Source organism: Natrix helvetica, assembly GCF_964273705.1.
Source record: "Natrix helvetica genome assembly, chromosome: 7".
In the NCBI taxonomy this organism is placed as follows: domain Eukaryota; kingdom Metazoa; phylum Chordata; class Lepidosauria; order Squamata; family Natricidae; genus Natrix; species Natrix helvetica.
The window spans coordinates 31,607,768-31,632,334 of record NC_138558.1 but is presented as its reverse complement, the minus strand read 5'-3'; the positions used below and the strand labels follow the sequence as shown (position 1 = coordinate 31,632,334).

The following is a 24,567-nucleotide window of genomic DNA, read 5'->3' as shown; positions in this document are numbered from 1 at the left end:
TTGAAGTTTAGTAAGCATTCTTTCAAAGGACGCCCATTTCTCCACTTGTTTTGTTTTTTTTGCCATTTGTATGTAATTGATTTTCACGCTCTATAGTGCACAGGTGTCAAACTTGCCACCTCACGTTGCCATCACGTGACTTTTGTGACGTATTCCCCCTTCGTGGAGCTGGGGTGGTGTGTGATGCATCTGCCCTATAGGCTGCCAGTTTGACAGCCCTGCTATAGTGCACCATACAAGCTTTCATTTGCAAAACATCTGGTTCCCAGCTCAAACATGCTCCTGCATGCACCTTAAGGAGGAATAGCAATCATCAAGTAATCACAGTCCATTTCCAAAGCAGATCTGATACTACATTAGCTATGCCTCCAGAACAGAGCCTATTAGGTAATCTTGAAGTAAGGCAGAATAGAAAGCTCAATTAGGCAAAAGTAAGGCAATATCTACCTTTCTGAATACAAAACATGTCCAGACTTGGATAAAATTTTCTCCTTTATCCAAGGTCCAGATAAAATCTTGACTCATTTACACTTGATTTGTGCCTCTCTGAGAAAATCCTTGACCAATCAATTTCCAGAAACCAACAACAAATAAATGCAAATTGGTTTGATTCTGCCTATTTATATACCAGAAAGTTGAGAGCAGTAATGCACCAGGTCCAGGGACACCCTGGTGTAAAAAAACATGCTAAATTGTTAAAATATGTTGTCATTACAAGAAAGTGACAGCCTCTCAAAAAGTTTCCTACACAATTAAAATATGGTCAGATTTGGAAGGGAGAAATTCATTTTTTTTTCTGGGCTATTGTATCAAGTTTATTGAGGAAACGTAAATTCCAGTTCAATATTCTCATTCCAGCTTCAATTTGGGAGGATTTATATGCAAAAGTACTTACTAATCTAACTAGTGTCCCCAATGTCATAAAATTATTGATACTCTAGCCTTTGAAAACCTTCTTCCCTGGCCTCCAGTGTCAATGTCAGAAATCAAATTTATTGGCCATTCTCTAGATTCTTATAAGGCACCTAGATAAGATTATTTTTATCCCCAGAACTCTTCAAGAAACATATTGATTGGTGGGCTCCATTGTTAAGAGGGCTGCTATATCATATAATTTTTTAAAATTTATTTATTTAGGAAATTTATATGGCTTCCTTCTTGCTCACAGCTACTCTAGATAGTTTACAAACAATAAAAATAGTATAGAAAACAAACAAAAAAACAAACATAGCAGCAACACACAGTCAAATGAATCATTTGATAGGCTCCATCTCTCTCTGGGTTCCCCAGGCCCACTGGCAAAATCAAGTCTTCATGGCCGTACAAAAGATTGTCAAAATGGGGACCAGTTAAATTTCTGCAGCTATGATATTTCAAAATGAGACTGCCACCATGGAGGTGGTTATTCTTCTGAGTTCCGCCAGATGTACCTCCTTAGGGGTTGGGCCCCACAATATTCCTTGCCTCCCCATTTTAGTGGGTCAGGTGGATATGACTGGCAAAAGATTGTCCTTCAGATAATGTGGTCTCAAACCATGAACGGCTTTAAAGGTGACAATCAGCACATTGAATTACACTCAAAAGCAAATTGGCATCCAATGCCGCTCCCGCACAAGGGTAAATTGAATTTAAACCTTTATGGCCAGAGTACAACATGTGTACAATGAGATTGGATGAGTCTCCCTTTGTGCATCCCCCCGGCCCAAGACAACTGACATAGCGGTGGGTTCCAGCAGGCACTACTGCCGGTTCGCTCATGGGAGCGCTGCACATGTGGATGCTGGATGCACGCTGCATGCACAGTCAATTAAAACTGTTCTGCGCATGCATGCCCAGAATTGAAAACCAAGATGGCAGCGGTGATGGCGGTCCGGGGAACTGGTTTGTGGGTGTGGCAAGCCTGGGTTGCTGCTAGTTCGGGCAACCCAGGCCGGCATGCCATTACCGGTTCAGCTGAACCGGTCAGAACCGGTAGGAACCCACCACTGAACTCACAGTGAAAGACAGAAAATCTCTAAACCAGTGAATCCTACTAACAAACACACAATCCTACTGCACCATGTCAACTTATTTCACGTCACACCAGCCCCGCAAGTCAATTGTACTATGTTGTTGTAAAGTTATTTTCCGTTCAGAAGTCTGACAGCCAAGGATAAAAACTGTTCTTCAGCCTGTTTGTGCGACTGCCCAGAATTTTGATGATCCATATTAGTGGCACTATCACATCAAGCTGCAAATTCTTGCACTCTGTTAAGGAATAGTGAAATATATTGTGGTGCTTATTAATTCAATGCATTGGCTGCATTATGGAATATGAATTTTATTAATCCCTTCACTGATGTTTTTCAAATTAAAAACTATATTAACAACATAGTGATAGCTTATGAAAGATATATTTCGTACAGTTAAAGATAGAGACAAAGAACAAGAAGTTGATCAGCTTCTAGGTCCTTCTCTTACCTTATGTTCTCCTTTGGGAGAAGGGCGGCATATAAATCCAATAAAACAAACAAACAAACAAACAATTTATATTTCCATAAGAAATAAAGAAAGATATATTTCGTACAGTTAAAGATAGAGACAAAGAACAAGAAGTTGATCAGCTTCTAGGTCCTTCTCTTACCTATAAATTGTTTGTTTGTTTGTTTGTTTTATTGGATTTATATGCCGCCCTTCTCCCAAAGGAGAACATAGGTAAGAGAAGGACCTAGAAGCTGATCAACTTCTTGTTCTTTGTCTCTATCTTTAACTGTACGAAATATATCTTTCTTTATTTCTTATGGAAATATAAATTGTTTGTTTGTTTGTTTGTTTTATTGGATTTATATGCCGCCCTTCTCCCAAAGGACTCAGGACAGAGTACAGCATTAAAAAACATTATTACAAAAGTTAAAAGGAAATTAGAAACAATTCAAAAAACAAACCCAATTAATATAACACTAACATTTAAAAAATTAGATAAAATTAACAGGCCAGGCCGGCTTGCTGGAAAAGCCAACTTTTTAGGGCGCGTCGGAAGGACCGGAGGTCGGGGATTATGCAAAGCTCCGCGGGCAGCTCATTCCAGAGGGAAAGCACTCCCACAGAGAAGGCTCTGGGGGTCGCTAGCCAACACTGTTTGGCAGACGGCACCCTGAGGAGGCCAACTCTGTGGGATCACACTGGATAGTGGGAGGCTACTGGTGGCAGTAGGTGGTCTCGCAGGTACCCTGGGCCTAAGCCATGGAGTGTTTTAAAGGTCATAATTAGTACCTTGAATCGCGCCTGGAAAACAACTGGCAACCAGTGCAGGCCGCCTAAAAGGGGTATAACATGGGAGCGCCTAGGTACCCCCATGATAACCCGTGCGGCCGCATTCTGGACCAGATGAAGCCTCCGGGTGCTCTTCAAGGGCAGCCTCATGTAGAGAGCATTGCAGTAGTCCAGGCGAGAAAGGACGAGGGCATGAGTGACTGTGCATAGAGCATCTCGATCCAGGAAGGGGCGCAACTGACGTACCAGGCGAACCTAGTAAAAGGCCCCCCTGGTCACGGCCCGTCAGGTGATCTTCGAAACTAAGCCGCATGTCCAGGAGGACTCCCAGATTGCGGGCCCTCTCTGAGGGGGCTAAAATTTCTCCCCCTATCATCAAAGATGGAACAGGATGCACAAATCGGGATGACGGAAACCACAGCCACTCAGTCTTGGAGGGATTGAGCTTGAGCCTGAATAAATAATGAATACTCTAAGAAATATTCGTTATGATGGGCACTAAAAAATATAAATGTGACATAAACCCAGGGGTAGGCTGCTATGGGTTCGCCTGGGTTCGGGAGAATCCGTAGCTAATGTTATAGCTGGTTCGGAGAACCTCTAAATCCTACCCCTGGCTCCACCCACCACTCCCCTCCCATGAGTCTCCACACAGCCCATTTTGGATACAAAGTAAGTGCAAGGCCCGCGCGGAGGCTCAGGGAGGGGGGAAAATGGCCTCTGGAGTCCAGGGGAGGCCGTTTCTGCCCTCCCAGAGGCTTGAGGAAAGCCTCCAGAGCCTGGGGAAGGCAAAAACATCCCTCCCTCCATGGTCCAGGAGGCTGACTAGGCCACGCCCCTCAGTAACCAGGCAGAGAACCTGTTGCTGAAATTTTTGAAGCCCCCCCCACCCCCCGCGCATTAATCAATTCAGTTCTGGCTCTGTTACATTTCGCAACAATACCCCAATCAGTATTTCTCAGATTTCTGGAATCTGAAGGTAAAAACATATATAGACCACCACTTATGTTGATTTTTTTTAAAGGAGAATGGATATCTATTTAAAAGTATCACTCACCTGATTCCTGTCTCTGGCATTCGCATATCTGAATCTCTGAATGTAGTAGAAGACTAGCCATGCTAAGGAGATGATCATCAGCACAATGAAGGAGATGGATACAAACACCACAGAAGTACGACTAACGTACTTCTGCAGGTTACGGGTTCCCACCGTTATGTGCATCATTACAGTAATATTCCGCTCCAGTAGGCTTACTATTTCTTTTCCCTTCAGCTCAGGGATCATTATCGCCACAACATCGTCAATACCTATCAGAAAAGAAAGAACTATTAACAGAAAAATACTCCAAGTGATCCCCAAAACAGTTTTATTTTCTTCATGAGTGATGTTGTCAGTGGAAAAGAAAATACAAAAACAATACAGTCCAAAAGTCACCAGCTGCTTACCAGCTTTCCTTTTTTATTCCCCAGAAGGGTGAGATAAAAATATAAGACCATTTATTACAATTGTGTGGTTTTCTATGAGTTTTAAGAGGGAAAATGGATTTCTTAAGCCTCACTAAAAATATTTTCAAAGTTGGATTCTTTGGGAATATGGCTCTCAGCTTGCCATATAAAACCTTATAATGTCTTCAAGACAACAGACATTGTTCAATTTCTACAAAGATAAAGGTGAAAAAAAATGAATGGCTATATCCTGAGATCAGCAATAAGCATAGTTCATAGATGTGGGATCTATCTTAAGAGTTACATCTTGTTCCCATAAATCAATTTGTGAATAGAATTTATCTTTGCTGATATATCTGTGTAGAAGTACAAAAATGTCTGCTTCAGGTTTTTTTCCCTGCTGTGATGTTTCTAGTATGATTTTTAGTAAAATTTTAAAATAAGAAGATAAAAGCTAAGACAAACTAATAGTAAGGAAAAAACAGAAATAAAAAACAAAAAGTGCAAAAATATAAAGAAGTGGCTTCTGATATTATTCGCAGTAGTTATAAGTGCTAATATATTTCCAACTCTCTCTCTCTAAAGCAGTGGTTCCCAGCGTGGGGCCCACGCTGCACAGGGGGGCAATTTGATTTTTAATGAGGGCAATATGAACCAAGTTAATGGCCTTTTAGGCATCCTCCGCGTGAGTAGAGTTCACTTTTTGAGTAAACTAAGAATTACATGTCACAGGGGTGGGGGGCATCAGGATTTTAGAGATGCTTAGGTGGGGCATGGCCAAAAAAGGGTGGGAACCACTGCTCTAAAGTTACATCTATAAACTATCCTGTCTATTTATCAAAACCATACCCCAAATTAATTATTTTTATTCTTACACTAAAAATCTATAAGAGGCTTCTAGTCAGCAGTAAACAAAGATAATATTTTTTCTATAATTAATTTTTCTCATCTCAGAAAATCTAATTTTATACATTTATGCAATTACTTGCTCAGCAGTACACAACTGTCAAATTGTGACTTACTTTGCTCCGTGCCCTAAATCAGAGTTCCCCAACCTTTTCAGGCCAGTGGGGAGGTGGGGGGAGAGGGGATGGTTCCATGCGTGGGGCGGAAAGGTGTGCATGCACAGCATGATTTGCACAAGTGGCGGACCTGTATGCCCACTGCTTGCACAAATAGAGTATGAATGCATGCACTTGCCCACCATTTCCACTGCTCGGTTCCAAAAGACTCAAGGCCCGATAGTAGGCCGCTGCCCAGGGGTTGGGGATCCCTGCCCTAAGTCTTTATATTCATTTTAAATCTTTCAGATTCGGATGTAAATAGGAGAATGATTACAACTATGTCCTTCTACTATTAATTGTTCTCTTGATTTTATTTTAAATTTCCCTTCATATTTTTTCAACATCTTGGTATGTCAATCATTTATCTTTATCTGTTATTTCTGCACACTATGCTTATATCCATAAAGGTGTTTTTGAGCATAACTTGGGGTTACATCTATTCCATATTCTCAAAGTGGCATATCTAAAAAAGTAATTTTTCAAGACCCTATTAACTTTAACATACCATAAATATCCATGCCATCCAACATCAGGTAGTGACCATCTACTTGTAGACATCTCATGTTTCTCAGCAACGTCTGTTCTTTTCATCCAGACCATACAATAAGCAGTAAAATACAATTTTAAATTAAGCAAACCCAATCCTTCCCTTTCCTTTGCATTAACTCTTTCAAACTTGCATCAACCTTTTCGAACAAAATTCTGTAAAAGTATCCTCAACCTTTCAGCCAAAATCATAGTAAATCATTTATAATCATTATTCAATAAAGACACTGGTCAATCATTTTTGTTAAAGTCAAGTTTTGTCCCTCTTTAGCTATTTATGTTAGAGTCTTTGCAACTATCAGGAATCTTTCCATTTTGCAAAATAGTATTCATTATTCTAAAGTTGTGAAAACATCCTCAAAACATCTGTAATAAGAGGCCAACAGCCAATCTAAACCAAGTACCTTTTCTGTTTTAATCTTTTTGATACTTTTCCACAGCTCCCCTATTATTACAAGTCCATAAAAATGTATCTCATATTGTCTGTTAGCAGGTAAATTATTGGTTATATGACTATTCCAAGGAAATTTCATGACATTTATGTAACGAGCCCATTAAATGGGCTGTTGCTGGGGTGAGGCGGGTGATTTTATTATATTAATTTATTATATAACTCATCATTTATTAGTTTTAATGTTTTTATATGAGGTTTTATGTTCTGTAAACCGCCTTGAGTCGCCATGTGCGAAAAGGCAGCAATATAAATTCCATAAACAAACAAACAAACAAACATATACTGATAAAATATTTTTCATATATACACATAATATGTTATTAAAGTATCCCCTTCTTTTAACTTTAATATCACTTTTCTTTCCTCAACTTATATGTCAATTATTTCCCTAGTTTATTTGTGAATTCAAAATTTCTTTGTTTTCCACAACATTGCTTTATTTCCATCTTCTCCTTGTTAACAGAAATAATTTGGGACATAAATTCTCAATAGCACTCTGTAATAGGTTCTACTTTCCCTCCAGCTTCCATCCTAACAAATCTGCTATAATCATTAGTCAATATAAGTTTGGATATAGTTGAAGGTCTGTATAGTTGTATATAAAACAACTCCATTTTTTCTTTAAATCTGCTTAAATAAAAATTCCTCTCCCAAATATTTGTAAATTAAATGTTTTATATCTTTTTTCCCTAAAATATATTCCTTGTATACAAATTACACCTTGTTTTAACTTATTTAAATTGTGAAATATTTGTTACTGTTGTTCCATTTATATTCCATGTTAAACATTTATAATCGATACACTTTCCCAATATTTTTAGAAAGGTCAATACCTCTACCAATGTTGAGTCTTTTTAAATGTCTTTTTAATGTTGTAGCATTTGTTCAGTCTCATCTGTCATTGTCACTTCCCTTTGTATTTCCTCTAAGTCTTCTTTAAAAATTTTCAAAAAAAAAAAACCCTAGCTTTTTGCACATAATTCAACCTAAATGCCTGGTGTTTGAAAGGAAAAGATTCTTCCAGATTATCCCACCTAAATGGATCTTTTTCCTGTTTAAGATTGTCTATCAAAAAAGTACTTTTTTCTTTTATGTAATATTAGAATTGGGATTTCTTAAGGACAATTACATCTATATTATCACTCCTCTATCTGGTATTAAAACGCTGCTGTAGAACTTCATGTTTTGTCTTCTTCCTTACAAATTATACAGGGACATCCCTTGGAACATTTCTTAATTTTGCAAAATGCATAATGATCCTATAAGACTTACCAATCTTTGTATCAATATCAGCCTCCTCCCAGTCCAGAAATTCAAAAAAGTTAACAATCTTTTCTCTAATATCCCTTACATGTTCTTCTGAAATTGCTCTAAATCTTAAAAGAAAATTCTTGGCCCCTAAGTTCCAAAAATGCCAAGTTGCCCAAGTCCTCTCCATTTCTCTGTTTATAAATTCTGTTTTGCTTTTCAAGTCTTCCACTTTTTCAGTAGTTTGCTGTGCAGTAAGTTGCTGAACAGATTTTTCATTTTTCTTAACTTCTTCTTTCAGATCTTTTTATATACTTGCAAAACGTTCTTCCATTTCCTTTTTAATTGTTATAGTTTTATCAAATTATTCAAATAATTTCTACAGTAAATCTGATGAAATGCCCTTACTGGCAAGTTGTTCTAATGAACCCTGCATCCTTCCCCCAGTTTGAACGGATTCCAAAGGAAAACAATTACTAACCTAATCCAAAGGGAGACTCCCCCCAAAAACCAAGACACAGAACAGGACAACGGCATCACACTCCTCCCTTACATCAAAGGCACCACAGATAAAATCAGCAAAATTCTCCACAAACACAATATCAAGACAGCCTTCAACACTGACCAAAAAATAGCCAACATCTTAAGAAACCCCAAAGACAAAATCCAGCTAGAAAACGAAGGTATTTCTACGAAATACCATGCAAAATCTGCCATGCAACATCCATAGGACAAACGAACATATGCACACATCACAGAACTCAAGAACACAGTAAGAAAAAATGAAAAAACTGCGTCCCTTTTCCAGCACCTTAAAGCTACAGGCCATAAAATTAATTTTGAAGGAACCATCTCCAAAACAGAACTCTTCAACAAGAGAATAATTATGGAAGCTATTGAAATAGAGAAACACCCCCACAACATGAATAAACGTTGCCTACCAGAGATCTGGAAAGCAGCCCTAGTCAACAAATGAACCCCACCCACCATCCAGGCTGTTACAACACGAAACAACAATGGACACACAGCCAGCACCAATCAGCACCAATCTACCAATCATGATACAACCACACAACCAATCATTCCACTTACTGAAACAGAGCCAGCACTCCAGACACCCTCATCAAGATTTATAGAAAGACGTAGCTCCGATCACACTTTAAGCCCAAAACCCAGCCTGAAGATGGTGAGTGAGACCTCGCTGAAACATTGCCAAGACAATCTCAATCTTACATGTGAAAAGGCACGAATACAACAAGACCATCGTGCATATATGTATATGTATGTATATATATGTATGTATATAAGTATGTGTGCGTGTGTGTGTGTGTTGTATTTGTGCTGATAAGTAAAAAGGGAGACTAGTATAGATCTATTTCAAGCTATTTAGCTCTCATCAGCTAGCCATACCCTTACTGGGATTCCAACCTGGGCTGTATTACATATTAGGCAGATGTATTAGCCACTAAGCCACAGGCTCTCCTCCTTATCAGCTGAGCCAAGGAAATAGGTATGTATTTGTGTTACAACCCCTGGTATGCTCATATATGGGAGGGAACTCACTACTCCCCCTTTCTGTCTATTGGCCACTGCAGGAGACCATCCAGACAATCTGGATGGTCTCCTGCAGTGAGCCAATAGACAGAAAGGGGGAGTAGTGAGTTTCCTCCCATATTTGGGCATACCAGGGGACATACATACATACATACATACATACATACATACATACATACATATATATTGGTTGCCATGGTTAGAAAGTCAAAGCACAGTATATCAGTTACTATGGTGAGAATAAATGGCAAGGTTTTTTTCCATTTTTTTTTCTGTCTGGAATCGATTAGCCTATTTAAGTAGTCAGGTTTCCCAAGTAGGTACGGTCTGTTAATCTAATTAAGTTTACTATATTCAAATATACTTTTGTCAGAGGGGAAAAACCCCGATTTTTAAAAATTACAATAATTTAAAAATTATTGTTTTCAGTTTGAGGTTTTCTAATATCACAATTTTGTCAAGCTTTTTGTCTTTAAATCTATCTTAGGTTGCAAAACAGTTAACTCATAAAGTGATTAAGCCAATGAGACTTTTGCCCATCAAATATCCATAAAAGGTCACACAGCATTTAGGGCACATTTAAGGCACATTGTAAATACTCCACTGCAAACTATTCAGCTCACAATCAACAACAACCACAAAACTAAATTCCTGCAGTTTTTGAGAGGAGCAGCTCTTCCAGAACAAACATAGATAATACCATAATTTCTCCTTCTTCCAGATAAATTTTCTGCCAGCCAGAATTGACCCTTTGCTGGCAATTGTACCACGGTGCTATCTCTGTCTGCAGAACTAATCGCAGAGACATCTAACCAGGAAGCATCTCCCCTTTTTCCTGTTGTAAATTTCAGACTTTGAGGACTATGATAACCTAGTGAACAGATTTTCTTTCTCCACTTGAATCAAACTTTTTCCTCCAAATGTACTGCTTGCCATCATACAACACTGTCCGGATCTATTTCTAGTTATTTATAACTTGCTTGGCAGCACTTTAGCTCTTCGCCTTCTTGGGTCTATTATTTCTTCTAAACAAAAAACCTTGTCTTCTTAAAAGAATGGCTTCATTTCTTAGCTATTACCAATGTACCTCTCTAGTTTCCCTCACTCCCTGCTTGACAGTCAAAAAGAGTTAATCCTTCCTTCCTTATAGTGGTTCCACACTTGAATATCTAATTGCCTGTGTATTACTCAGGTTCTTGGCCTGCAGATACCCTGAAGTGCGCTTAGATTCTGCCAAATGATGTCTTTCAATTTACATTTTCAGTATTACTCCATGGAACCAACCCAGGCTGTCTGGTCACAGAAAAAGAGAACCTACAATAACAGAAGGCGGAAATTATCTCGGTGCTTTATATGTCAGCAACGGCATTTTTCAGAACAGAGAAGTGAGGCTACTTAGCTGAAAAAAAGGACCAGATCTACAGCAGGCAGATGTGAAAGCAATTGTAGAGAATCCTGAGCTGATAGATTTACACAGTGAGCCAATCCTGTCTCGTTTTTTAATATAATGTGGAGTTATTTTCACAAATTTATTTGGTACTTCTTACAGTAGTTTCTTCCCCCTGGGTTTCTTACATTTTCCTTATTGTGGTATTGAGGCTATTAAATTATTTAGAGTAGAAATCTTGGTTGAGAGATATTGATTGGTTCCAAACAAAATTGGCTATTCTAAAATTAATGAAACCTAGTTATAATTGAGAAGCAATTTGGTCTAGTGATTAAGGTGCTAACTAGGAGCAGAAGGCAATGGCAAAATGTTTTCAAAAGCGCTTCCCAAAACAATATTGATTTGTCCATGTAGTCACCCAGAGTTAAGAATGAATTGAAATAGTGCCTCTAAAAAAGAGTAATGACTAATTTATAACAAATAGTTCAATGAAGCCTAAGTGCAAATAATGTAGTGTAGACTCAAACCATTGTAACTGGAATGATAGAGATTTCTCCAAAGTAGGGTGTGATGGATATGTAAGAATATAAAACAAAAGGTGCTACAATTCGACTTCTTATCAAGATAAGAATGTCAACATTATCAAACAAATACTCAAAATAAGCACAATGTGTCTTGTTAATGGCTATCCTTCCATTTCTCATCGATGATAGGAAACCTGGTTCAAATTAAAAGCAAATAATTAGAAACTTCCTCCACTTTCTCTTCCTGTTATCATATGCCCAACAGACTCTACAGATAGTAAATCTACCTCAAGCCAATTCAATTAGAGTGCAGCAGCAGTGAAAAAGCTGAAGGACTTCCTATAAAAGGCATCACAAGGAAGTTAACTAAGCTCCAATCAATGGAGAATGACCTTGTTATCAAGTAGCTTGTTGCAAAGCTTTTAATACCGATATTTGGGATCTACAGAAAATGCTAGTGTTGGATGCTTTTGAATATCCATTAGAGAAGACAACTCATTTAATCTGGCTGATTAACCAGCAGGTCCAGTCCTCAACAAAGAGCTTTTTAAATAAAATGTAAACATTAATGAAGATAATCTACAAAATCCTTTTCAGATGCGAGTTACCAACTGAAACTTGGCAGCAGAGGTACGCAAAATTAGCACCATGTATTTCTTCATTAAGACCCTTTTTAGAACATACCACTTTTTTCAGTAACTTTAAAAAAACTATAAAGAAATAAAAAGAGGCTAATATATACAGAATGAGGGGTTATTTTATAAATGGAGACACACACCTAATATAGAGAGAAGCCAGTAATCTAATTAAAACTGCCTACAAAATATACAACTTCTCACAAAGATGTGTACAATGTATTCTGTTCATTAAGGTCATATATCAGAAATCCCTGCAAAATCTTTTAGGCCACTTTAGGGTTGCGTATGGTATGTTTGTTGGGCGGGGGAGTAGGGTGGATATATTTATGAAGCTAAAATGCACTGAGAAACTTATACAAGATTTTCCTTAACATGGCATTATATCATTAAGCCCCACGTCCAAGTGTTTGGTCCTGAGCTAGACTGAGTCAAATGCAAGTATGCAAGTGCCTCTCAAGACTTTCATGAAAAAAAAAACCTAAGGGGGACTCAAAGAAAGCTGCAGTACAGGTATTCCTCAACTTATAACCATCAGAATTTCCATGCTAAGCAAAGAAGTAAAGCGAGTTTCACCTGATTTTACAATTTTGTTTGTCATGGTTGTTAGATAAATCACTGCAGTTGTTATGTGACTGTATGGCCATTAAGCAAATCTGATTTTCCGCCCTTGACTTTGCTGGTCAGAAGCCAGCTGGGAAAGTCACAAATGGCAATCACTTGGCCTCAAGCCAGTGTAACAGTAAATACACATTTTTTGCCATGCACCTGAATTTTGATCATGTGACCCTGGGATGCTATGACAGTGGTGTATGCAAGGACAGGTTGTAAGTCATGTTCTTCATTTCAGTGTTGTTCTAACTTTAAATGGCCACTAAACAAATGTTTGGTAGGTCTAGGACTAGATGTAGCATTTGTATTATTTGAAGCATGTTAGACATTAAGAGCAAGTCTCCATGAAAGGCAAACTACTGGAATAGACTTCCGGTTTCCGAAGGCGACGGACATTGGTCCGCTGTTTGCTTCTCCGGTGGGCTCCTTTTCGCACTTATAAATGAAGTCTGCCTTTTGAAACTACCTTTGAAGAAAGTCTGGCTTTATATTATCCCCCCTGAAGGACTCTTGGAGCCTCTCCTATTACATGGTCTTTCTGGATTTGGACTATTTGATTTCCTTTTTTTTTATTTTGAGTGACTTCTTGGCTTGGAACTGTGACAGAGGGTTAATTTTCACTTTTGGATTTGCCTGTCTTCTCGGACTCGCTCAGCTGCACGCTTCACAGACGCCATTTCTTTTGCAAAAGATCTTTACTCTTTCTGAACTTAGACAATGGGGCCCAGAAAACGACCTACAGGAAAAGCAGCCTCAGCACCAACTTCTACTGCATCCAGTCCAACGATTCAACAGACAAAAGTTTCATCATTTTTACAAGAAAAAACTGGAGAGAGTTCAAAGGATTTATCTGTTACTCAAATGTTTCAAGCTATTATGCAGGGACAAAATGAGTTGAAAAAGGAGGTAGCAGATTTTAGAGATGAGCTTAAAAGTGTGCAGCAACAAATAACAGAAAATAAACAGAGAATTGGTGTGCTAGAGGAGGGCACGGCTGGGCTGGGGGAGGAGATTAAGGCAGTCCAGAAGGGGAATATAGAATTGGAAAATTTTATGGCAAAGATAGAACTTGAGATAATGTCCTTCTTAGATTCCAGAGCCTACTGGAAACAGAAGATGAAGATCTTAAGGATATTATGAGTACAATCTTAGCAGAATATATTAAGAGAGATAAAGAACAGTTGTGGTGGGATATGGATCTGGTTTATAGGATTAATTCCGCATATGCCAGAACACATAATGTTCCAAGGGAAGTACGTGTTAAATTTCTTAGGAAGACCACGAGGGATGAGATTCTAGGGGCTCAGAAGGGGGTGGGGTGGGGACCACTAAAATACAAAGATAAATAAATTGCCATTCTAAGCAAATTCCGAAAAAAATAAGAGATAAGAGGAGGAAGTATTCCTCCTTATCAAAGAAATTATATAATAAGGGAATTTGGTTTAGATGGTTATTGCCAGAAGGAATGCTGATCTTCTGGGAGGGAAACAGAATTAGAATTAACACAGTCGTGGAGGCAGAGGCCTTCATTAAAAAACATAGTGCCCTCCTAGAGAACGGAAATATAAGAAGTAGTGAAAAAGGCGACAAAACACAAGACATGAAGGAGGGAGGAGCTGTGGCTCCGCCTGGGGACAGTGGGGAGGGAAGAATAACGGAAAGACTCAAGTCACAAAAATAAATATATCTGGAATATCATTTTAATTGTTGATATATTAGAAAGTGGCAAAAGAGATGATTGAACACATGGTTGATACAATGTATAATAAGATGCTGTTTCTGCTTATCTTTTATCTTTTGCTTTTTTTCTGTAAAAAGTTGTGAGAATTGGAGAGATTCCTACCTCTAGCACAATGGAGCTGCCAAAAATTTTTTTTTTGTATATCCACCTACCCTTTTCCCCAAATTTTTTTAAAAACCAATAAAATTCCTTCAAAAAAAAAAGAAAGAAAGGCAAACTACTAAATTACCAAAAACAATGTGGAAACAAAAGTGCTAAATGTACAGACTACATGGTTGTTCTTATTGTTTTAAAACTGGACTTCTCATAATAAATAGTACTAGGAATATGGAGCATTAGAGGGATCCAACTTGAAAGGAATCAAAGAGAGTTACTACAGGAAAAAGAACTTAATATGAAACAGAACATAAAAAGAGAAGATTTTTATGATGAAAGATAACATGTTTATATAAAATATTTTCAAATCCTAGTTTCTCTTCTTAATGATCCTGTTCTTGGATTATTAACTGCATCACAGTCCAGAAGTCTAACAATAGAATATGGTAATCATAGCTGATTACATTTTGTTTCATTTAATACTGCCATGGAGAAAATACAGTCTGCATTTGCTTTTTAGCTATTAATCAAACAGTACAGATTAAAACTGCTCAAATGCTAATTACGATTCCCTTTATAATTCAGATCAGAACTCAAGACAAAATACACCTGATTGTGATACTTCCAATATTGCACAAACCAAGACAGAATGCAAAGAAGTCACATTTTCTTCTTAAGTTTCTGAAATCATTGTCAGGGCCTCAATTCCAAATTTGCCCATTTTAATTCCGTGCAGACCCTTTGAAAATTTGCAAATGCCACAAACATAATCAATGGAAGTGTTCTTTTATGATCTTATGCTTCCTCATCTTTGCACTACAGTGCAAAATGAAATATACTTTGATTCTATTAAGTTAAGCATTCACAGAATATCTAAGCATTAGCATCTCTATTCAAAATAATGAAAATGCTCCCATTTATTGCTTTGGGCTTTCCAGAAGAACATTACTTCCCACATGTTAAGAGATTACTTTTATTTTGTTTATATAGTCTTCTCTGTGTTTTTATTTTTATTTTATTTTAGTGGAAGCCTAGCCTTAATGTGAACAGTATTAAGACTTCAGTTTAATTTTGCAAATCCTTTTCTTTTTTAAAAAAATAACTAGAATATTCACAATAATTGTCACGTGCTAAGAGTGCTTCTGCTGAAAACTCATCCAGCTACTTATTTTTCGTCCCCCATTTAACAGATTCTCTTTCCGTAAATCTCACAATGTTAAAACAAATTGAGCTTAAGTCATGAGAAGGATCCTCAGTTCATCAAGAAGCAAGTCTGGCATTGCTGATATGAAAATTGTAGACAGAGCATCCATTGTGCTTCAGTCTCTTTTTAATCATGTAGAGTCAGCTTTGCTGGTTTATTTCACTGTAAAGCAACATCTGCTTGTGATTCCCCCCCACCCCACCCAGCCTTCTGCATTCTCTAAATCTGTTCCAGAGAATTGGGATATCATCTGAAGCAAATCTGGGGCATGCAAGCATGTATAGGAGAAGAGGAAAACAAAGGCATGTTCTGCTGAATGTAATTCTGCTTATGAAATATTGAATTTAGCCCCCAAATCAAAATTGAAAGCCTTGTCAACCCAACCTTGAGATTCATAAAATCTAAGGTGCAACTTTAATTCAAATAATCCTTTTGTATTTTGTATGCTTTCCAGAGAACAAATTTCAGCAATCAAGGGAATTAGCAAACACTTCTAGCCATTATGTATGTAATAGTTACAACTGATCAAACACAGTGAAGCTATACATTTTTAATCACAAACAGGGATATAATTCAATGTGGCAACCAGAGTGGGTTGCTGCCGGTTCAGCCCGGATTGGCCGAACCAGTAGTAGTGGAGGTGGGAGGCTCCGCCCACCGACCCAGATGCTTCTGTGCATGCGCAGAAGCGTCGCACATGCGCAGGAGCACATGTGCAGGAGCACATGCAGGAGCGCACTTGAACCAGTAGTAAAAATATTGGCAACCTACCACTGATGGCAACTTATATACATCTATGGTTTTTGTGTGAACATTATGCATCAATAAAAAGAGTAACATTTTCACTAAAGGATATGATGTCAGGACAATCAGTTCCATTTACTAATCTCCTGAACCGTTCAAAGAAAGATCTGCAGTAATTTCTATGTTCGTAAATGGAGAAGAACTATCAAATGAAAAATGAATGATGTTGCTTGGTCTTCTCATAATGTTATGAGATATTAGATGAAAAGAAAAATAAATGTGGATATAAAAAGAGCATTGATAGCTAAGTGCTTTAATAATAATAATATATTTATTTCTTAGCCGCACCCTCTCCCGAAGGACTCGGGGCGGCGTACAATGAAACATATGAAATAAATATGTGGACAAAACAAACATATAACAGAGACATATACCGAGACACACACAAGGAGGAGGTCGGCTGATAAATAAAAACAATTAAAATACAGTATTTAAAAACCCCTAGATAATTAATATAATTAAAATACCCAGTTAAAAACCCGTCAGGAGCGATATGGTTAGATCAAAGTTGAGCCAGGCCAGCTGCTTGGAATAGGTGGGTCTTAAGCTTAATACGAAAGGAGCGGAGGTCAGAGGTATTCCTAATATCCGGAGGGAGGTCATTCCACAGGGCTGGGCCCGCCACAGAGAAGGCTCTACTCCTAGGCGCCGCCCCGCGACACTGTCTAGTGGACGGCACCTGGAGGAGGCCCTCTCTGTGCGAGCGAATTGGTCGCAGGGATGTATGGGGCAGAATACGATCCCGCAAGTAACTAGGTCCTGAGCCATGGAGCGCTTTAAAGATAGTTATCAAAACCTTGAAACGCACCCGATAGACCACAGGAAGCCAGTGCAGCTCGCGCAGGAACGGTGTCACATGGGAGTACCTAGTACTCCCCATAATTACCCGCGCGGCTGCGTTCTGGACCAACTGTAGCCTCCGGGTGCATTTCAAGGGAAATCCTTTAAAGAGGATTTTTTAAAATTGCCTTTATCCTGAGAAAAACAAATGTATAAAAGCAAGATATAAAATTATTTTTGTACGTTCTATGTAAAACATGACAACTATGTAGCCTTTAGTTGTGGAATGCAGATATGTATGCATGCCAAATATTTTCATTTTGTTATTTAAAATTATATCCTTTGCATTTATCCTTACAACAACCTTATGAGTAAAGATGGAGATAGAAGACATTTATCCATGGCAAATGGGTAAAAGTATATCTCTGCTAGTGCAATGTAATACTAGTTAATATGTGATTAAGATGGCAACCATTTGTGCATACTGTCAGCGGTAATTGACTCAACAGCTATCTGCAATTCTGCAGCCCTCCTGCCTGTCTAAAATTGAACACACCCTTTCTCTCAGGCATGGATGTGCTCCCAAGATTTCCTCAAGCCCTTCCCTGCTACGTAAAAAGGCTTGTTATAAAAAACAGGGGCACAATTAGAAGAAAAGAAGCAAAAAGTTTTTTTTCAGACTCAAGTTTATCTTTAAGAAATATATAAATATTTTAGGTAGGAGTAGCATCAAATTTAATTTATTTTGTCTCTTGGTGCTGAGATTCAACATTCTTTATATATTTATAGAAGCTTAGTAATCGTATAAAAGTGTTGCATTTATCACAATTCATCTGCTAATGTATCAGGACATGCATAAATGTATTTATTTCAAATATTTTGGGTTTATATTTTTCCTGCAGATGAGGATGAGAATTATAATTAATCAGTGTCATCTTGCATCCTTTGTTGTGTAATAATTAAACTTGCCCCATATTGAAGGAGCAAGTCAAGGTTGTCCCCTTTCCCCCACTTATTTTTATTGGCATTAGAGCAACGGGCAATGAAAACACACCAAGAGTATAAAATACCAAGAGTCAAATTCTAAACATAAGAACACAAATTGAAATTACATGCTGATAATTTACGAATAGATACTTAATTTAAAAAAACATATTGATAGTGAAATATACAGTAGTATGGCTTTGTGTCAGGCTATTACCGTGTTTCCCCGAAAATAAGACAGGGTCTTATTTTCTTTTTACACACAAAATATGTCTTGGGCCTTATTATGAGGGGAGGGTTTATTGTTTTGTAGTTGCTGGGCGGCTGCTCTCTTGTGAGTGGGCTCCCAAAGAGCGGGGCACAGCCTTATGGGCAAATGGCTGTGTTGTGCTGTCACAGCAGTGCAACACAACAGTCATGAAGCGACCACGCTCACGAGCAGTCACCCGGCAAACCCCCTTTCCAGCCAGGCACAATGCCATTCACTGACCTAGAGGTATCACCAAGCTGCGTGAGCGCCTGTTCGCCACTGCCCAGCTCCCGCGGCTTGGCGCCTTCAAAATGCCAGTGAATGGCGCTCTGCACGGCTGGAGAGGGGGGATTGCGCTCTGCCACCAGCACACAACCGCAGAGCATAACACCCAGAGCGGCCACTGCCAGAAGATTCAGTTTGGAAGCTGCCGAAAAAGCATGCTGGGATGGCGGCGGCGGCAGCGGAGGTGCCCTGGCTCTGCAGGGAGAGCTGGGACAAGGCATCGTGAGGCTAGGAGGCACGTGAGCAGGAGCAGAACAGCCACTCACGTAACCCCTTCTCCAGCCGTGCAGAGCGCTATTCACTGGCCTTTTGAAGGTGCCAAGCTGCAAGAGCTGGGCTGCAGCGAACAGGCATTCACGCAGCTTGGTGATACCCTTAGGTCAGTGAATGGCGCTCTGCACAGCTGGAAAAGGGGTTTGCTGAGTGGCTGCTGTGCCCGGCTCATTAGGAGCCCGCTTGCAAGAGAGCAGCCGCCCGGCAACCCCCCTCTTCAGCTGGGCACAGTGCCGTTTACCAACCTAGTGGTATCCCGAAGGCACCAAGCAACGCGATCACCTTTGCCTCCCCCGGTTCCTGCGGCTTGGCATGTTCAGGATACCGCTAGGTTGGTGAGCAGCGCTCTGCCTGGTCAGAGTCGGGGGGTTGTCCAGGGGGCTTATTTGTGGGGGAGGGCTTATATTTTTGCCCACCAGAAAAATGTGGCATGGCCTTATTATCAGGACATGTCGTATTTTTGGGAAAACACAGTATAAATGATAAATAAAGGTAAAATTAAAATTTTGTCGGGGTATTTAAACAGACAAAGAAAAACAACACATGCATTTAATAATGGGGTTTAACACTACTGCAAAAAAGGTCAGATATATGGAATTTACTTGACAAAAAATATGGATTTATTTAAAAATAATTATTCACAGATTTGGAAAAATATAGCAGTACATATTTCCAGATGGAAAAAGTTGAAACTGTCTTGGTTAGGAATAACTGCAACTGTTAAAATGAATTGTTTACAAAGACAACTTTGTCTTCCATGGACATATATTGAAAACAAGATATTAAGTGACTGGCATAAACAAGTTATGAACTACATATGGTCCAATAAAAAATCAAGGACTACATTCAAAATTTTACATGATTGAAAAAACTAAGGCAGACTGATGCGTCCAAATTTTAAATTGTATTACCATGCCAGTTGCTTAATATGGATTAAGGAGTCAATTGTTAATCCTTATAAATCAGCACTTCTACAGAAAGGCAAGACTTCTCAATGATCTGTATGAATATATGCGGATTAATATAAAGAAAAAAATGATTTATAAGACATCATGGAGTATTAAGCAATATATTGAATGTCTGGTATAAATACAGAAATAGAATTAATCCAGATTTTTCTCTTTTTGCTCTGCTAAATGTTTACTTTTAAAACATTTTCAAACTTTCAAAAAAGATATTAACCACAAATGGGCATTGAAGTGACTGTAACTGCTAACTGTAATCTTTATACTATAAAAGTATCCTGTTTGTAACCTTCAATTAGCCAAAATGGTGCATTCTAGGACTTGTAGCTGTTGCAGCACCACTGTGGTCATCCATGGGGATGTGATTGTGATTTTGTTGTTCTTTGCCAGCTTCCCACAACTATTGTCAAACGGGAAGTTTGCAGCAATTTAGAAGCTGCTCTCCTAATGGTTTTTGCTCACTTGTGCTCATTCTGTTTCTCTATTTAAGACTAAGAAAGTATTGTGGCTTCTGGCTCTACTTTTTCAGTAAATTTGAAACCAGATTTTAACTTATAAGCAAACTATAGAAATAACTGTGGCTTGTTTAGCTGCTCTTAATGGCCAACAAAACAACAACTAAAGACAATCAAGAAATAAACTCAGCATGTTGTTCATCTCCAATAACACATAATTTGTACTTTTGATTTACTGTGTTATCCAGTGTGGCCAGCTTGTTGATCTTGTCTGAACAATAAATAAATTATAACAGTGGTTTTTTTTTTAAGCCATAACACTCTCATCTTCAAAGCGCTCCATGGCTCGGGACCTAGTTACCTGCGGGATCGCATTCTACCCCATACATCCCTGCGACCAATCCGCTCTCACAGAGAGGGTCTCCTCCGGGTACCTTCCGCTAAACAGTGTGGGCGGGCGGTCTATAAATTCAATAAACCTTAAACCTTAAACCTCTCTGTTAAGAATAAAGAAGCAAATATTGAACCCAACTTCTGTTATTATGATAGCATCACTAAGATATTGTTTGCTTTGATCCATACTATAGTCCATATTTACTCTGGGCACTTGAAAATAACAGATGGAATCCTTTGCAATTGAAAAATTCTTCATTTCATTTCTAATACAAAAATATTACTCTATATTAAGTATATTGCACCTGAGATTAGAACTTTTAGTAGAAAATTAGTATGTCATTTGAATTCATGATATCTATGGAAGGAGGACTAGAGATTAAATGCTGAATCCTTAAAGAGTAGATTATGATGAGCTCAGATGTAAAGTAGATAATATCTCTGATTTAATATCTTGAAAGGAGTCCAGGTAGAATCAGAAATGCTGTAGTTATAAAATGCGGAAAAATAAAGAGGATATGTATAGAAATGGAAGAATAAACATGAGGATATACATAACAGTTACCAGAAATGGAAAGAATTGTGTCACGTGGTCTTAAACTGAAAATAAGGCTCACAAGAAATGCCCAAACCAACAAGAACATCATTTCTAATTATGCTAAAAACAAAAGGCTTTGAATCTCATGTGGAGACAAAAGGCAGAAAAGTTGTGTGTCTCTTGTGTGGAGAAAGAGGCACACTGATAACAGGTGGCCGCCTTAAATTTTATTTGTTATGTCCATTTTCCTTCAGAAGGGAAACAAATCTCTTGCTGACCATTACTGGAATAGGAAGGAAGTTGAAATTTCAAGATAGACCAAAGAAGATAAACAAATGCTTAGCTAGAAGTAAATAGAATTTAAGTCCCCAGGATGAGATAAATTGCATCATAAAAACCTGAAGAAACAGAAGAGATGACTGCAGAACTGCTAACTGCTGTTTTTGAGGACTCCTGGAGAATTGGGCAATTACCAGAAGACTGGAGAACAGAAATCTTGTCCCCATTTTCAAAAGAGGACAACCACCACCCAGGAAATTACAGACATGTCAGTTAGACAATGTCTATGAGTAGATTATTAAAACTGCATATCTGTGAGCACTTGAAAGAAATTCAGCAATTAATAAGAGCCATCAGGGTTTCTCTCAAATATGTTATGACAGATTAATCTATGTTTTTGACAGAGTTACTAAATTAATAATTTGGTGAAATTCTGTAGACACAATGTACCTTGATCTCAGCCAAGTATTAATAATGACCCACAATATCCTAATTAAAACTGCTAAAATACATAATAAGCTGGAAGATACAAGTGTTAGTTGGCTTTATCAGTTGTTGGATGATTTTCCATCAGTTTGGGGAGTAGTGTTGAGCGGAGCGCCACTGGCTCAGTTCTGAGCTCTGTACTGTTCAACATTTTTATTAATGATCTAAAAGAAGGTTTGAGAAGTTGGCATACAATCTGCATGGCATCAGACTAGGAGGATTGGATACAGTCCTCCCAAACAAAGAAGAAGATTAAAAGAAATCTAGAGATTTTAACAATGAGCTGAAATGAACAGGATAAAATCCAGCATGAAGAAATGTAAAAAATGAAAGGCACAAATACACAATTTGGCTTTGCAGTTGTACATGGGAAAGGAACTGAATATTCTACCAGCTCACAAATTGAAAATATGTCAACAGCACTTGTAGTTGCTAAAGAGGCAAATGCTATTTTGGGACTTAGCAGAGTCCAGATCACAGAAAGCAATTGACCTGCTCTACACTTCCTTTTTGGCCCCACTTGAAATACTCCCCCCCCCCCCAGTTCTGGCACTACAGTCTAATAAAGACAATGACAGACTAGAGTTCAAGGGACAGTTAAACAAAATGGTCAGGGCACTAAGTTGAGCAGTTAAACAAAATGGGTATGTCTATGCTATAGGGAAGATTCAGATGAGACATGATCTAGAAGGGAATGGGACAATTTGCCACAGCCAACTCGCCACAGCCCACACAGCCCAGCTAACTTGCAAAGGGGCAACTTGCCATGACCAAATCGCTGCAAGACAACTCATTGCGGGACAATTTAACAATTCTATTTAATTATTTAAAATAAATAAAAATTATTTTAATTTTTGCCATTCACATTTCATTCTGTCCCTCCTTTTGCATCCTTTCTTTAATAATTCTATTCCACCTTGATATTAGTATAACTCTTGCCCCACAGTAAGTTGTCCTGTGGCGAGAGATGGCTGTGGCGAGTTGTCCTGCAGCAAGTTGGCATGGCAAGTTGGCCATGGTGAGTTGGCTGTGGTAGGTTAGTCATGGCGAGCTGGCTGTGGCGAATTGTCATAGACCCAAATTATAGAATTATCATATAAAGGAAGTAGCGGAAGTGTCCTCTGCTGCCCCAAAGAGCAGTCCAGAATCCTTAGGTTGAAATTCAAATCATGAGGAAGTAGATTTGGGTTAGATAGCCGGAGAGATAATCTGATGGTAAGAACTATCCTCTAGTGGAACAGGTTGCTTTTTGAAATGGGATGTTCTCCTTCACTGGAATTCTTTAAACTCAATTAACAGTCACCTATCACAAATGGTTTAGCAAAATCTGGACTTAGCAGGGACTAAATTACCTTCAACGTACTTCTAATTGTAGGATCAATGAAGCTTGTTGAATCCATCACCTTTTTGCCATTCTATAAGTCATTTATTTATGTCCTGGGGAATGTAGCAGGCAGAAGCTGGGAGAGGGGATGACACTTTGGAAGAGATTAGGCAAACAAAGTATGGAATTCCCGGAGGATATATTTGGCCTGTAAGCTTTGCTGTAGGCTTCTTCAGTAATTTTATATTGAAACCAGTTGTGACGAATCTCTGACACTTCAGATATGCTGAACTGCGAGAGTAATATAAAAACAGAAAATACAAACTGTTTTTATATAAAGGGTTATACACATTTATGCTGTTGTATTAAAAATCTGAATTAAATTAATTATTCAAATAAATTAGCTCTTAATTTTTTTAATGGAAAAGATACATTTTTACTATGTTCGCAAACACATTATTCCAGGGATTGAATTTCACAGTTTGGGAGCCCTGCAGAAAACCCTTTCCCCAAATATTAGATGATCCAAGTTCTGAAGATAAAAGGATGTTTCAAGTAGCCACACAAATTCATAGCAGGAGAGACAGCTGTACAGAGAGGTCAGGGCTCAAGCTATGTGAGATCAACACAAACATTTATCAGGTAATATAAGATCCGGAAATCTAAATGAAACCCTTCCTCAGTATAGGAATCCATCCTGTCCTTGATCTACAACCATTTGTTTAACAACAATAAAGGTCATAAAAATCAGGTGCCACTCAACAATTGCATTACTTAGTGACAGAGGTTCCAGGCCCAATTGTGGTCATTAAGTAGAGGACTACTTATAATACAACAGCTTTGACAGATGGTCATCCAGTCTGTTTAATCCTCTCCAGTAAAAAAGAATGTATTAGTGGATTCACGATCCATGAAATTTGGAGTTATTTAGATGTCACTGCAATGTATATTTTTCCAAGGTACTCCTATACACATCACATCACAGTAG

At 38.4% G+C, this 24,567-nt stretch overlaps 1 protein-coding gene across 1 annotated transcript in view; it reads right to left on the bottom strand.

Annotated features, from left to right (window-relative positions):
• RNF150 (ring finger protein 150) overlaps positions 1–24,567 on the bottom strand; it is an 80,408-nt gene that overhangs the window by 14,421 nt on the left and 41,420 nt on the right. Inside the window, exon 2 of the mRNA XM_081959906.1 lies at positions 4,310–4,560. Within this exon, the coding sequence (XP_081816032.1) occupies positions 4,310–4,560 (251 nt within the window). The remainder of the gene's footprint in view (positions 1–4,309; positions 4,561–24,567) is intronic.